The sequence below is a fragment of the Hemiscyllium ocellatum genome, chromosome 3 (assembly GCF_020745735.1).
Source record: "Hemiscyllium ocellatum isolate sHemOce1 chromosome 3, sHemOce1.pat.X.cur, whole genome shotgun sequence".
Lineage (NCBI taxonomy): Eukaryota > Metazoa > Chordata > Chondrichthyes > Orectolobiformes > Hemiscylliidae > Hemiscyllium > Hemiscyllium ocellatum.
Window position 1 is genome coordinate 116,918,773 of NC_083403.1, and position 17,472 is coordinate 116,936,244.

Genomic DNA, 17,472 nt, shown 5'->3' on the forward strand with positions numbered 1-17,472 from the left:
ATTGTACCAGTCTCAACCACTTCCTCTGGCACTTCATTTCATATACATACCACCCTCTGTGTGAAAATGTTGCCCCTTTTAATTCCTGCATTGTAATGAAGCGAGTACTTCTGGAAAGAAAAAGTATACGGTCCAACACTCCAAACACTTACAATTAACCTCTTCTTGCTTCTACCAGTATCCTAATATAATTATGATCAAGTTCAAAAACTGTTTGAAGCAATCTTCAGTTACTTGTTGTAGCTAGAGCAAGATTTGCTCAGTAACTCCCACATGTTTCAGGAACAAGAACAAACTGTGGCACTGACTCACCGCTGTAATTGTAATCACTGCTTCTGTAGCAGTTAAGTCAATGTCCTGAATGAAAGTTTGAGGCTCTCTCTGTACTGGTGTCTTTCAGGCATTGCAACAAAAACATTGCTTCAATATTGGTAGTGGAATTTCACAACCTAACACCACATGAGGTGATAGTTACACAACACTATCTTACTGGAAAGGCAAACAGAAGCATCTTTGTTTCAAGTTAATTAAAGTAAAAGCCTGAGCAATTAGCAGCTAAGTTACCATGGAATACTCCAGCATTAACCTGCACTTGCACACTGATTACAATTAAGTGGGCAGAGAATAGATTGCAAAATACTTTCGAGACTTGGCAGTGCTGAGCTGGATTTGACAGAAATGCCAATTCATGAGTTGTTTAATGTCGGCCTCAGGCTTCGCTGTGGTGAATGTACAAGAAGAGGACAGGGGTACAGGTGGAAGTGTGGAAACCTCCTTGGTTGATCTCTGCCCAAGATCTGGGTCATTTGAACTCCAAGGCCTTGCCTACATTTAGTCTCTGCAGCCCTAAATCAGTCAGACTGAGGTTAGTGCTGCATGGTGGGATTGGAAATTGGGTTCAGAGTCTTAAAAAAAATGCAAGGAATGCTTGGCATAACCTCAGTGCTGGGCAAGGGCTTTGACCACTGATGCCAATGCTGAGGGGACGAGGCAAGACTGATTGGGAGGGTTAGCGAATAACCAGAAATCTACAGACCTTTGAATCCTGCTAGATCATCCATGAACTCGAAACAAGATCCAGTATGCAGAATAGCCTTGCACGGGGCTATACACACCTTAAAGCAAGCTCAATGGTATCGAAAGATGTTTGCAGAACTCTCAGGACAACAGTTTCAGCCTATACAACCTACTGATGCATTGGCCCATTCGGTGACAACAGAGTCATACAGCACGGAAACAAACCATTCGGTCCAACCAATCCATGCTGAATATAATCCCAACCCCGCCTCCTCCTGGCCCATCTCCATCCAAACTTTTCCTATTCATGTCCTTCTCGAAGTGTCTCTTAAACATTGTAACTATGCCCCCATCCACCATTTCCTCAGGAATTTCATTCCACACATGAAGCATGCTCTGTGTAAAAAAATTGCGCTCACATCTTTTTTAAATATCTCTCCTCTCACCCTAAAAATGTGCCCCCTAGTTTTGAAATCCTCCAGTTACCCTATCTACACATCCTCGCTACACTTGTAAATTGGGCCCATGAAGGAAGAAGAGAAACATATGTTAATTTTTATCCCCCCAAAAAAGGAACTTATTTCATCTTGCTCTTCACAATTCTACACCACTCCGGGCGTCTGGGTTGCAAAGTTAAGTCACTGAGTGTGTTACTTACAGTAAGAGCCCATTACTGAGCTTGGGAACTGTGCTGGGATGAGTACCAGAGGTTCTAGAAAGACACCTCAGTTACTTACACTGGGAGAGTGCCCTCTCGGTTTTGAACCTTCAATTCTATTGCCCTCCTTTCCCTTTTGATGATAGTCTCCATCTGTGATTACACCTGTAAGTTTACAGCTCTCATTAAGCCACATTCATTAAAATCCTAAATTTTCATTAATACAAGCCCAATTATGCACTCAAGCAAAAATAATAAATAAGTAGAATATAATGAACAAGTACAACATAGTAGACAATCACCTGATGAAAGAGCGGCGCTCCGAAAGCTAGTGTGCTTCCAATTGATTAGATTAGATTCCCTACAGTGTGGAAACAGGCCATTCGACCCAACCAGTCTACACTGACCCTCCGAAGAGTAACCCACCCATTTCCCTCTGACTAGTGCACCTAACACTATGAGCAATTTAGCACAGCCAATTCACATGACTTGCACATCTTTGGACTGTGGGAGGAAACCGGAGCACCCGGTGGAAACCCATGCAGACATGGGAAGAATGTGCAAATTCCACACAGACAGTTAGCCAAGGTTAGAATTGAACCTGGGACCCTGGTGCTGTGAGGCAGCAGTGATAACCACTGAGCCACCGTGCCGCCCAACACAATTAAACCTGTTGGACTATAACCTGGTGTTGTGTGCTTTTTAACTTAACACAGAAGAAAGCCATTTGGCCCATTATGTCTGTGCTGGCCTTGTGAAGGAGCAATTCACCTACTGCCACTCTCCTGTCTTTTCCCCTATAGTGCAGAAAATGTTCCCTTTTCATATAATGATTCAAATCCAATTTACCCTGCTTCCACCACACTCAGGTAGTGCATTCCAGGTCCTAACCACTTGCTGCATATGAGAAAGCTTTCCCCATGGTGCCAGGGCTTCATTTGTCAATTATTTATATCTTCAATATCAATCAAAAGAGAGCAATGTTTCAACTTGCACTCATCAGGACCAATCACAAGAATGCCAAATTTTAAACAACCACAACTTGTTCCACAACAGGAGAAAAGGGTGTTGATTGGTTGCCAAGTTAACTTTTACTGGCTGAGACATTGTCATGGAAAATGCAACTGGGAACCAGAATTTCCATTCCTGGTAATATAAATAAATGAGCTACATTACAATCTTGTATGATTATCTCAAACTAGTATTTAGTGTACCTAAGGGCGCACTGAAGATCAGACAGCTGACCAATTGCAGAGTCGCAACATAAAACCCCCAGGAAAGAAAACATTAAAAGGTGGGAAAAGGTTTGGGTGTTCTAGTTGCTTACCTGTCTAAAACATCAAAAGACACAATTGGAGCAAATAGAATGCTAGGGAAGCATTGACAGGCCAGCTGATTTGAAGACAAAGTGTGCTACTTTGCTCTTGTATAAAACTTTGGTCAGGCTTTATTTGACTGGTTTTGGTCTCCTTCCTCAGTGGCTGATATGAGGCTTTAGGGAAGAGATAGAGAAGTTTCCAAGAGACTACTTCACAGTGTAAAACATCCTTATTAAGAGACATTAAAAGAGCCAGGATTCTATAGTACAGGGAAACACAAACTTAAGGATGATCTGATTGAGATATAAAAGATAATGGAGTGAACAGATTGTGTTCCCCTCGAATTCAATACAGTTGCAATTGTAAGCCATGTTGGATCAGAGCTAGGTTAGACATCAGGATGTTTTCTCTCTCTTCAAGCAAATAGTGAAACCCTGGAACATGCTACTGGCTTGTGAGTTGGGCACAGAGTCATCAAACTTTTTGAAGCAAGAGTTGGATATGTTTCTAGTTATATGAATATCACATCTGACAAAAGGGTGGCACTTTGTGGTGGGGATAGTTCAGTTGGCTGGATGGCTGGTTGGTGATACAGAGTGACCCTGAAGGTGGGGGGGGGGGGGGGGGGGGGGGGGGTGGTCAATTTGCACACTGGTTGAGGTTACCAAGAAGATCCAGGTTTCTCAACCTCTCCCTTCACCATGGTTCGGAGTGGGGCAGGGTAGATATATAATGATACACATTGTATCACAATGCTGTGGGACTAGCTCTCTGGTCTTTAACCTGTCTGGTACCATTCATACAATTCTGACAATCGACAACCCTTACCTTCAATAAAATTCTGCACAAGGTCCTTTGCCCAACACACTTAAAGGCAAACACCTGGAGAGGTCATGAACACACTTGTATTATTGTTTACAAACTTTACAGGACAACTGCACACTCAGTAACTGCTGTGCTCTTCCAGCACCACTGATCCAGAATCTGGTTTCCAGCATCTGCAGTCATTGTTTTTACCTCGTTGATTTTACATCATTTCTCTTTTGCTCATTCTTAGGATGTGAATGTCACTGCCAGGACCAAATTTCATGCTCCTCTTGAAGTGTTTTTCAGACATGTTCAAAGCCATGAACAGTTTTGATGTATTAATTATGTAGGAACATGGGAAAAACAGTCGGCCATTCAGATCTTCGCACTGTTCCACCACTTACTGAAATCATGGCTGATCCGTGGCCTAACTCCACATGCCTGTCTTTGACCTATATCCCTTAATACCTTTGCTTAATAAAAAAATCTCAAATTTAAAACTAACAACAAATCTAGCAACAACTCATCTTATTGAGAAACTGTTTCCACCGCTTAATGGAGGATACATATTAACATAACTGACAGAAAATCCAGAAAAAAAAATGACGAAAAAGACTTAGGCAGTGAGTTGGGATTGTTGAAAATGTACTGTTTGAAAGCATAATGGAAGCAGATTTAAAGTTAACTTTCAAAATGGGATTGACTAAATACTTGAATGTTAAATAACTGCAGATCTATGGGGAAATATAAGAGGAATGGGATTACTTGGATTGCTCTAAGACCAAACACAAGGCTGCTGGGTCAAATGGCCTTCTTTCTGTGCTGCATTAGTGAATAGCAGTAGAAGGAATCTAATTCATTCGTGGAGAAAGAAACATATACAAAAACACTTTGGGCTAGCTATAGATAAATTTAGAAATCACCAAAACTACAATAGAAGCATTAAAAAATTCACATGCCTTAATATTTCTGCCTGAGGTTTCATAGTCCCTGCTCCCTTACAGTTCATACTGTTTTTAAAGGCTGCGGAAACACACAGAAACTACAACAACAGTGTGATCTCTCCTTGCATTCCAGCCCTCACTTAGAAATTGCTAGACTTGCTGGTTGAATGCGTGGTAGGATAACATGACACAGATGTACAAAGACCAAATGAAGCATAGCTTGTGTACAGCCCAAACAACGAAAACAAAAATGAAGGTGCTTGATAGCTTATGCAGGAGTGGATTGTTGTCTTGGAACCCCAACAAGGAAAGGACTATTGGAACTTGACCAGAATTTGAGAGCACACTGGATTTTAGCATTGCTCCAAACTTGAGAAAAGCTGCCTGCAGCCTACTGCTCTTTCCAAGGACAAGGGGAGATAAACAAGGTACAGAACGAGGCAGCTATCTGCTGAAATGTGGGAAATGGGAGGAAACAACAAATTATTCTGTCCAGTAACAAAGGGGGAGGAAAACATGCAAAACCAGGCAGGCTATAGTAGATTGTAGGAGACCACAAGAAAGAGGATTTGTTGATGATGAACTGACTCCCTCAAATTCATGACAGCTGGGCTCTGATTATTCAGGTATGTTGCCCAGAGAAGGCTATTTGGCACATTATCTACCAATTATTATCAATTGAATTAGATAACTCAATATTTGGTTTTTACCTTCACAATCCACTAAAGTAGTTATAAAACCCTTCAGCAAAGTATTGACTCATAACTGGACAGCTGACATTTTACACACCCAAGGTGCACAATTATTTTGGATGAGGTGACAAATTCTAACTTCTTTGGTCCACAAGAATGAAAACCTGTAAGAGTCGTAAAAATCTGTAGGGGTGACTTAAGACAGGGTCACATTGACTACACAACTCTTAGCTCAACTCCTGTACCTCCTGGCTTGGTACTTGCAGAAACTGTCAAGCAGAAACTTTTCATTGGAACGTTGCACCCCAAAATTTTTTTTTTTTAGAAAAATAGATTAGAAAGTTTTCTAACTACCTCCACGGTATGTGTCTTTGTGCTGATGATGAAAATCTGTCCACCAGAAGCAGTCCAGAGCGTGTCTTCCATCACAAGGATGACTTTCACAGGTAGGTCACTAAGTTTCAGCACTTTTGGCGAATCAGCATTCCAAGATCCATCTTCAACAGAGGAATTGAGAGAAAGTAAATTTAAAATGTTTCTACATTCACAAAAAAAAGTGGTTTAGATTAGATTACTTACATTGTGGAAACAGGCCCTTCGGCCCAACAAGTCCACACCGACTCGATGCAGCGCAACCCACCCAGACCCATTCCCCTACATTTACCCCTTCACTTAACACTTAACAATTTAACATGGCCAATTCACCTGTGGGAGGAAACCAGAGCACCCCCACTCAGACACAGGAAGAATGTGCAAACTCCACACAGTCAGTCGCCTGAGGCGGGAATTGAACCCCGGTCTCTGGCGCTGTGAGGCAACAAAGCTAACCACTGTGCCACCGTGCCGCCCTTGTGTAAAGCACTGCAAGCATTACAGGTATTTTGATAATATCAAAGTATTATTGATATTGGAGATCTGGAACCAAAACAGACAGCGCTAGAGAAATTTGGCTGGTCTGGCAACATTTGTAGAAAGAGAAACAAAATTAATGTTTTGAGTCTGATATGACTCTTCCTTGGAACGCAGAATCTTTGTTCTGATTTTGTTTTTGTTTGTGATGTCCTGTATTAAGACACAAGAGAATAGCATTTTTGATTTTTCTAGAGATCTGTCAAATGCTAAACTGTTCTTTGCAGAATATTTGTTTATAGGTTCATTTAGATTTTATTTTTACATTTTTAAGAGAAAAAGAAAGATGAATGTATAAATTTTTCTGTCATCTACCTTTAAAACTAAACTCACCGACAAGCAGCATCACATGAAAGACTATGTGGAGGAGGACACACCCGTGAACTAAGCACATTGATCAATCTTTTGATCCAGTCCTTCAGTGTTCCCTATGCGCTCTCATCCCACGTACTTCTTGCGTAGGGAACTTCCACTGCCTTCCAAAGATACATATTCCAATACATCAGGACGCCCCATCATATCAGGTAATGGGACCCTATGTGAGAATCTCTCCGGCTAGGTCAATGGTATCTTGAAATCCACTGTACAGGGGACCCCCAGCTTCCGTTGTGACACTACAGATTTCTTACAGAAACTCATCACCCATGGGCAAGTCAAACTGGGAACATTCCTCGTCACAATGGACGTTTCAGCATTCAACACCAGCACCCTCCACAATGACAGCATTGCGGCAACAGCCTCAGTATTCAATACCAACAATTGCCAATCTCTGAGCACCATCCTACAACTCATCGGCTTCATCCTCGACCACAACATTTTCTCCTTTGACAACCAGTTCTTCATCCAGACACACGGAACAGCCATGGGGACCTAATTTACACCCCAAAATGTTCATGTCCAGTTTTGAACTAGACTTCTTAGTGGCACAGGACTTTCAACCAACACGATACACGATTGACAACATTTTCTTCCTCTGGACCCATGGCAAGGAGTCACTGAAACAACTACTGAGATATCAATGAGTTTCCTCCCACCATCAGACTTACCATGGACTGTCTCATTCTTGGACACATGCATCTCCATCAAGGATCAGCTCCTCATTCTGCCACAAACCCACTGATAGCCTCATGATGCTACACTTCTCTAGCTTTCATCCTAAACATGTTGAAACAGCCATTCCCTACAGACGAGCCCTACACATACACAGTATCTGGTCAGAAGAACAGGAACGTAACGGACAACTGAAGGTGCTCAAGGATGCCCTCATAAGAACTGGGTACGATGCTCAACTCATCGATTGCCAATTCCAATGTGCCACAGCGAGAAACTGTACTGAACTGCTGAGGAGACAGACACGGGGTGCAATCGATAGGGCACCCTTCGTTGTCCAGTACTTCCCAGGAGTGGAGAAGCTATGCCATGTTCTTTGCAGCCTGCAACACATTATCGATGAGGATGAGCACCTCACCAATATCTTTCCTACATCTCCACTCCTTGCCTTTAAACAACCAGCAAACCCTAATCAGACCATTGTTCAGAGCAAACTTCCCAGCCTTCAGGAGAACATCGACCACAACACGTACAACCCTGTCATGGCAACCACTGCAAGACATGTCAGAGTGTCGACATGGATACTACCATTACACATGGGGACACCACTCACCATGTACGCGGCAGATACTTAATTGACTCAGCCAATATTGGCTAATCTCATACGCTGCAGGCAAGGATGCCCCGAGGCATGGTACATTGGCGAGACCAAGAAGATGCTACGACAACAGATGAATGGACACCGCACAACAATCAACAGGCAGGGATGTTCCCTCCCATTCGGGAGAGACTTCAGCACTCAGGGACATTTGGTCTCAGATCTTCGGGTGACCATCCTCCAAGGTGGACTTTCAAACACACAATTAAAGCATCAGGAACAGAAACTTTATGCACATGTTACCTCTTAACCTTGTGCAAATAAACATTGACAAAAGAAGATCATAAAATTCTTTAAACATCAAAGAGATGAAAATCAAGAAAATCAACACTTCTCTGTATAAAAAAACTCATTTGCACAAATCATTTTTTAAGAGCTTGAGCTCTAGTGTACTCCTGCCAACTCCGTGAAAATCTGACTTAAACAGTCTGTCTACTGACAGCATAGCTGCTCATGTAATTGTTAACACAAATAAACATTTTGCACCTTCTTCCCAGTTAAACAACCTGACCCACATATGATGCTCAATCTTGTTGCAGGCAAAATTCAGAAATTGTCATGTGACATCCTTCATTCCTCCATTTTATCTTAAGTTAAAAAGACAGACCCAAATGTGGCAATCTTACAAACCGCATATTTGTAGCGCACTAACTCACCGGCCTTGAGGGGTGCTTTCAAAGTTAGGGCAAGAATCACATAACCTACATTTAAAAATCATTTAAGAAAAGAAATCAAAACATACAGTGTTGACAGCAGAGTGAGTTGGTGAATTATTGTGTGTTAAAACTTAGTTTATTAGCTTCTATTTAGATTTTGCAGCGATGGGATTTTGTTTGTGATTATTGCGTACATAGACAGTCACCAGTAACTTGAATGAGTTACAGTATTGTACCACAATGCAGACATTTTTTCCCAGTTCAATTGCAAACCACAAAAAACAATAAATACGATGACTTGTACATGCTTAGATTGCAGACCACAACAAAACCCACATAAAATGTATAAATTATGGGAAGTAAAAGTTAACTAGAAACTTATACTTCCTCATAAAGAACTCTGTTCAATTCAAAGTACAAACAGTGGACTATAATTCATTTCCATTTTAGAATTTTCAGTGGCTTTACATTCTCTGTGGTGAATATTTCATTCCCATTTACATCCCATATAACAAAACCTCCACATTTTGAACCCTTCCCCCATTTAACTGCGATTATACATAAGATTGTAATATGGGAGTACATTACCACCAGCAAAATCTCGTAAGGCCACTGGCAGAACAGGGGCTCCAGTATAGGTGTCTTCGCTCAGGCCAACATCCCAGAATCGAGGCATTGGTTACTGTCAGTCAGCTGCATTGCATAGGTCACATTGTCCACATACCTGAGACAACACCTCCAAAATAAGCTCTCTACTCAAAGTACCATAATGGTAAGTGGTTACCAAGAGGGCAGAGGAAACAGATTTGAACAGCACGGAAACAGACCCTTTGGTCCTACTCCTTCATGCCAACCTGGTATTCTAAATTAATCATTTGCCAGTATTTAGTCCATATCCCTCTAAACCCTTCCTATTCATGTACACATCCAGATGCCTTTTAAATGTTGTAATTGTACCAGTATCCACCACTTCCTCTGGCAGCTCACTGCATAAACAATCTGTCCCCTGCATGAAAAGGGTACCTAGTTCCCCCTTTTATATCTTTCCCATCTTACCTCACACTTAAGTCCTGTATCTTTGGACTCCCCTTCCCTGGCAAAAAGACCTTGGCTGTTTATCCCATCCATGCCCCTCATGATTTTATAAACCTCTTTAAGGTCACCCCTTAGCCTCTGACCCTCCAGGGAAAACAGCCCCAGCCTATTCAGCCTCTTCCTAGAACTCAAATCCTCCATCTCTGGAGGGTTGCAACTCCTTGTAACTCTTCTCTGCACCTTTTCAAATTTAACAACACCTTTCTTAGGCTGTATGAGGAAATCTTCAAAATCTTGGTGAAGAGAGGCAACATCCTCACCATCTCATGGGAGCGAATGCACAACCACCTAAACTGGAGAAGGAGCACTTGGGAAGGTGCCAACCATCTCTGATAGGCCCAGGTGGATGTCAAGTGCAAACAGCAGAAGTAGTGTGCAAAAACATGGGCCTCTCACACACCCACCTCGTCAAAAACCACGTGCCCCATCTGTAGCAGGGTGCATAGATCCAGCATTGGACTCTTAGTCACTTCAGGACTCACTGTACCAGCGTGGAAGAAATTCATCCCCAGACTCAATGGGACTGCCAAAAAAGGGAGAAATAAAAATTCTAATGTGGGGTGGTGTCTGTTTTGGTTACCTTATAAAGAATTGTAAGTTTGTAACAGAAAATGTATGTGGATGCACCCATTAATTATTTATTTATATGGATGAAATTCTTAATGGGAGAGAAGTGTTGAAGGCAAGAATGGGTTAAGAACATAATAAGTTTAGCATCAGACTGCAATGTTTTTTTTTAAAAACTCAGCCATCATTTTCCCAGGGTTCCTGAGCAGAATGTGGGCATGATGATAGCTGCCATTTATTTGTGGAAGGATTTCTAGCAAAGAAAGCCTTGACAGGGTTCAGAGTGGCTGAATTCTACCTTGATGCTTGAGGTTTCATCAAGCACACAACAAAAAGTAGTGAAACGTGGGACAAAACTATTGTAATTCTCCCATTTTCTACCTCTACTCAGAGAGCCTGGTGCAAGCTGATCCTGCAGTGAATTGCTGTTGCCTGTGGTGGGGCGGATTTGGTGGGGAAAGAGTGATAGGGGGCCAGTGTCTCGAGTCAGGCAGGCAAGGAGAGAAATGGCCCAGAAAGTGAGCAGTTGGATTGTGGAACCTTGGAACTGGGTACATTGTCATGAGGGTTCAACTACCTCACAGGGACAGGAAAGCTGAGTGACACGCCTACTTTTCAGTTGTCAACCCCCTTACTCCGACCTCCCCAGTATTCACCTGCATGGAAATTCTCAGATGACACACCCCACAACTCATTCATTCTTCTCTTTCAAAGCAGCTTTTAACACCTTCACCTGAATTGCCAAGACCAATAGTGACCCTCGTTTTTGTACCATCTTATACTCATGTCTCACAGTCATAGACTTGCAATTGTTATTCTATCAACTCCATACAATCTGATCCTCATGCTTGTAGTTCTCTGCTTTCTTCACTTGGAGAAAAACGCATACTTCCAGGGAGGGACTGAGATTTGAGGTGACCCTGAGCAACAGTCACCCAAAGGAGTTGGATAATGGCAGGGTGGTGGAAAGTTTTGTCCTTGGAGCTGGAGAAAAGAAATATTTCAGACTCCTACGAATAGGTTTAGAAATCATATTTGGCATGTAACAATATCACTGATGTCACAACCTGATGTTTTACTTTTTCTCTGTTAGTTCTGATTCATCTTGTTGAACTCCAAAAAGTCTGCAAAGTTTGACAGATGAGTGGGAGTGGGCCCAGGAGTTCACGTTCGATTTGAGTTGATTTGGTTTGACTTATTATCGTCACATGTACCTATGGCCAGTGACAGGTTTTGTTGCGTGTGCAGTACAGGCAGGTCTCACCATACAAAGTGCATTAGAGTAACAGAACAGAACAAAGAATACAATGCTAGAGGTTTATAGAGAGCGAGATCAACATTAAATTGAGGTCCATTCATAAGTCTAACAACAGCATGGAAGAAATTGTTCTTGAATCTATTTGTACATGTCTACAAGTATTTATATCTTCCGCCCGATGGAAAAAGATGGCAGAGAGTATAACTGCGGTGGGAGGGGTCTTTGATTACATTGGCTGTTTTCCTGAGGCAGTGGGAAGTATAGACGGAGTCAATAGATGGAAGGCTGATCTGCTAGATGGACTGGACAGCGTTCACAATTCTCTGTAATTTCTTGTGGACTTGGTAACAGCATTTGCCAAACCACATTGTGGTGGATTCACATAGAATGCTTTCTATGGTGCATCTATAAAAATCGAAAGGAGCCCTTGACGACATGTGAATTTCCTTCACCTCCTGAGCACGAAGAGATGTTGTTGTGCTTTCTTGACCATTGTGTTGACATGGGAGGATCAGGAAAGACAATTAGTGACCATCACTCTCAGGAACTTGACACTCTCGATCATCTCCACCTCAGCACCATTGATGCAGATGCTCCACTCTCCTTATTGAAGTCAGTGGCCAGTTCCTTAGTTTTGCTGATGTTGATGGAGAGATTAGTGTCTTTACACCATGCCACTAAACACGTAATCTTTTTCCTTTATTCTGTCCCATCATTGGTCACACATCAAATGGACATGGAGAAGTTGTCACATGATTAGGGCACATGGCTACTGAGCATGAGCAGTATTGGGGATGAGTAAGGTAAAGGTAAAGTTGCCATACTCTTACCAAACCATAGGGTTGCTCTTTCATCAGAGAGCGAGAGATGATTGGTGGTGATGGTTTAAGTGCGGATCACCAAGCCTCAGGCGAGGGGAGAGATTAACCTCAGCTGGTGCAGGAACTGAATCTATGCTGTTAGCATTACTCTGCATTGCAAATCAGCCATCCAGCTAACTGAGCTAACTGGCCCCCAATATTAGAGACAGTAATAAAGAGTTCTCAGTGGCAGATGTAGGAGGCTTTTTTACAGCAGGGGTAGTTACTGAGGGTTGGGGGTGATTGCTTAAGTTAATTCTGGAGCAGCATCAGAAAATGTGCATGCTTCTGTCAAGCACGTGCAGTGCTACCTTGGAGAGATTAGAAAAGTCCATCTCAATGTTATATATCTTAGGCATTTGTGCTGATGCCTACATCCACGGAGAGAATGTCCAACTGACCAAAGCATCAGACACAGTAGACAATCGAGTATGCACTGGTCCTGATCTACTGCCTTTGTAGTTAGTCTGCCAGTTGAAACATGATTGGGAAAAAAACATCACCTCGCTCCTTCAGTTTCTCACCTGAGGTCCAGGAAAGTTCTGTTCATCTTGATAATCATAGACGTGATAGTGGACTATCAAAATGATGATGCAGAAAGGAAGTGGAAATCTGCTGAAGGAACTTCCATTCCTGAGTCCTTGCCCTCAACCCCTTAGATTATCTGGAGGTGGATTACTCATAATAAGCACAGAATTACATGCTTCTTTCAGTTTTGTCCATCAAATATGGCCTCTTGCTTTTTTTTACCCCAGATGCTTCTCTCCATGCCGCACATTAATCCAGCTGCTTCTTACCCTCAGCAAGAGGCTATAAATTGTTTATTGTTTTACAGAGATAGTGCAACTGGCGCTGAATTATCATATTGGGCTCTGGCTACTAACCAATAGTCACTTCTGGTTTTTGGCAGTTTGCTGCCACCAATCTTTCTTTCTAGATACTTTCTAATCAATCTGTTCAGGGATGTTATGCCACATCTCTGGAGCAGGTGTTTCTTGAAGATGGGGCTCTTGGCTCAGAGATGAAATTAGATTAGATTCTCTACGGTATGGAAACAGGCCCTTCGGCCTAATCAGTCCACACCGACCCTCCGAGACCCAACCAGAGGTAGGGATACTACATCACAAAACCCTCAAGTTCTTCTTTTCATGTTCAAATCCCATCTGTCTTAGTTGCAAGTTTGAAATGTTGATTATAATTGTAAAATGTTCTCTGTTACAGCTGTTCCTCTGATTTCTGAATGATTGGTGTTAATACAGACTAGTGTCCAGAGTCCTAGGCTAATGTTCTGCTGATGTGATCCCATGATTTCCTCCTTGTAATTGTAATTTAACAAAATTAGGTTAAACCACCCCTGGTGCAGCACTATAACAAAAGGATTAACGGAAGATGAATGGAAATGTATATGAAAGCAGAACGGAAGCTTATTAAATATACTGAGTCTAAAGACTTGTTTAATTATCAGTGGTAGAGGATAAACCATTAGAAAGTCTTGACAAGAGGCACTCATCTTACATAACAAGGCACAATTTTACTACAATGAAAGCAATAAGTACAACTAACATTAATGAGCTAGGGTAAATTACAACTACCAGGACCCAGCAATGCCATCTCTCTCCATCAGGACCTTGGGCTAAAATCCTCGATTCACCATTCAAAGCCAGAGGACCACCATCAGATTGTGGTGGCTTTGTGGCTGACTGAAAACTGAGGTTCCAGAAAATCAATAAGACAGCAGTAGATAATACTGCAGTCATATGCTGGTATCCCCAGTTCACCAAAATGATTTTACTCATAAAGACTTATATTGTACCTTTTCCAAACGGCACCAAGCAACCGTCACGGATGATGGTTCTAAAGCAAATAACTTGTTTCAAGATGAAGTGATGTTTTAGAGACCACCCAACAATAAACAATTTCATATAGTTCTCAGAGCTACAGCCAGGAAGGCAGAACTGCTTCCTATACACTTCTGGGATTGAACTGCTTAATGAGAAAATAATGGGAATGATGAATGGATCACTGCAACCAGCACACTGAGTTCTGGAATTAGGATTAATGTGTGTACATAGTTAGACTTCTTCAAGTTGAGTTCTTTTGGGTGCAGTAAAGAATACTTCCCACTGATGTGCTGTTTCAGTTCTGTGAGATACTTTAGATTTCTGTGTAAGAGAAGATTGACAACAGACTGGTGTTAATACAGACTAGTATCCAGAGTTCCAGGCTAATGTTCTGCTGATGTGATCCTATGATGACTGATGGTGAGAGACAGAATGACAAAGGTGTGCAAAACCCCTTCAGAGACGGCTGGGCCATTTCGATATAGAGAAACTGTTTATATTGGTGGATGTGTTAAAGACCAGAGGACGCAGAGTTGAACTGAAAATGGGCTGTTGGCAACATTGAGGGGAAGTTATTTCACACAGAGAGTGGTTATGACCTGGAATACATTACCAGGGAGCGTGGTGAAGGCAGGTTCAATCATGTTTTTCAAAAGGGAATTAGGTAAACACCTGGACTGACAAATCGGCAGGGCTACAGGGGAAAGGCTAGGCACTGGGACTAGCGGTAGCCTTTTTTTAAAAGAGTAGACACAACAGATCAAATGCCTCCTTCTGAGCTAAAAGAAATAAAAACACCCGGAAATGTTACAATTCTACGCTAAATGAAAAAGTGAAGAATGATTAAATGAAAATATGTATTTTGCAACAGTAGCCAAGATAAAAGGATATTTAGCTTGGACTGCAACTGCACAAGTTAAAAGTTGCTTTTGCAGAAAGTAAACCTCAGGTTAGATTTCAGGGACTGAAGAAGCTTCACTCAACAGCATAAAAATTCCCGCTCTACTAACAAAGCTGAGAAAGTAGCTTGTAAAAGTGGATGCAGGTTATGAAATAATTGTGTTACCTGTGCAGATGGAACAGAGGATAAATACTCTGAAGCGTAACTGGACCAAATTAAATATAATGAGGTGGATTTTCACTCACTCAATCTCACTCCGATTGTCACTTCACTTTTTTTTGTACAAAAGGAGGGAGCTCTACATTTGTGAGAAGAGATTCTGCTCAGATCTCCCTCAGAAATGTGGAGCCATATTTCCACCCTGACAGCTGTTTTGTCATGCAGGACTGTCAGAGGAAGGCAAACACACCCGTTTCTCACAGCATTCAGCTGTTGTCTCCTGAAATTGACGGCTGCTGTCAAACCATCAGAACAGAATCAAGAGTGTGGTACTGGAAAAGCACAGCAGGTCAGGCAGCATCCGAGGAGCAGGAGAATCAACGTTTTGGGCAAAAGTCCTTCATCAAGAATGGGGCTTGTGAGCTATGGGGTTGGAGAGATAAATGGGAGGGAGGTGGGGCTGGAAGAAGGTAGCTGAGTGCGAGATAAGTAGATGGAGGTGGGGGTAATGGTGATAGGTCAGAGAGGAGGGTGAAGCAGATAGGTGGGAAGCAAGATGGACAGGTAGGGTAGATCATGAGGACGGTGCCCAGTTAGAAGGTTGGATCTGGGATAAGGTGGGGTGGGGGCGAGGGGAATTGAGGAAACTGGTGAAATCCACATTGATGCCGTGTGGTTACAGAAGGTGAGTGTGATGTTAGGGTATTTGGAGTGTAGGATGCCAGGTGGATGATTGGTGATAGGTTGTTAGGATGGTAGGCAAATAGGATCCAGTTGGGTTGGATACCAGGTTAGAAGGGGATAGAGTGCCACGTGAGTAGCGTGCCATCTAGGCAGTGGGTAGGGATCCAAGGGCATAATTCCAAAAAGGAAGGGATAGGGTGCCATGTGAATTGGGTGCACAGTGGCTAGGTAACTAAGTTGGGATTGGGTACACGACAACAGCAGCGGGCGGAGGATTGGGGTGGGGGAATCCACTGATGGCACATTAGAATTGGGGAGGTGTAAATGGTCTGGGTATGGTCTGGGTGGGGGTTATTTAAAGCATCATTCTTCTGCCCCACAAGTGTCTCCATCCACATAACAAATGCCCAATATTTCTTTTTACTTTTTCATCATGTGGCAGATAGTTTGGAGTGAGAGAAACTGCCCCATCTACTTGCCTTTGCTAGCACAGTTTTTAAATGAAAAGAATAGCTGCCCACCCTTAGATTGCCTCAGATCATTCGCTTCCCCTCACTTTCACTCTCAACAACTATAAAGCTCTGCGCCAGTGCCAGGGAAGGTGAAAACCAAGGTTAATGTCTCTTGTTGTTGCCAAACTACACAAACTTTATGAACTGTGTGACTGTTTCAAACTTGCACTGACTAGCAAAAGAAATGTTTCCATGGGGATGAGCAAATATAATGCAACAGTCTAGTTGTTGTCAAAAACCATTAGGCCAGCTATCTTTATAAAAATAGAAACAAATAGTTTGTCTTGAAAGTCGAGCAGCATTCATTTTGACCACTTGCTTTCTGAGGCTCATCAGCAATTCATGGATTTTGATGCATTGCCAGGAAAGCAAATTCCAAAGTACTCCACATCTTTGTTTTTAATGTAATGCTGCTAACTTTTCTAAAGCATATATCAAGAGAATTGTAATTTAAGCACATAAGGATATCTTTACATATCTAACATGACCTGACAAATCTATACTGAAAAGTAGATTTGAAATTCCAGTTTTGTATTAGAGGTATAATGTCACATACTGCAAAGCGTACATCCCTACAGAAACAGAAGGGGGTTGTGTGGTTTTAAATATCAATACTTTCTGCTTTATCCAGAACAGCTGGCAGAAATAGTTAGCTATATAATTATGCTCTACGGCTGTAGTTTTTCCAAACTACATACTTTGTTCTCACCAGACCCATCTGAAATACACCGCTAAACTTCTGTTCTTAATCCTTCATTTAACTCTTTCACTCCAACAAAAAGACATGAATTTCCATTCTGATGAAAGGTTATTGGACTCGAAACATTAACTCTACTTTCTTCCCACAGATGCTGTCAGACCTGCTTAATTTCACCAGCAATTTCC

The 17,472-nt window shown here is 42.1% G+C and overlaps 1 protein-coding gene across 1 annotated transcript in view; it reads right to left on the reverse strand.

The window, feature by feature from the left end:
* Positions 1-17,472, reverse strand: part of arhgef10 (Rho guanine nucleotide exchange factor (GEF) 10) — a 280,448-nt gene that overhangs the window by 31,768 nt on the left and 231,208 nt on the right. The window contains exon 26 of the mRNA XM_060853056.1: positions 5,792-5,934. Coding sequence (XP_060709039.1) covers positions 5,792-5,934 — 143 coding nt within the window. The remainder of the gene's footprint in view (positions 1-5,791; positions 5,935-17,472) is intronic.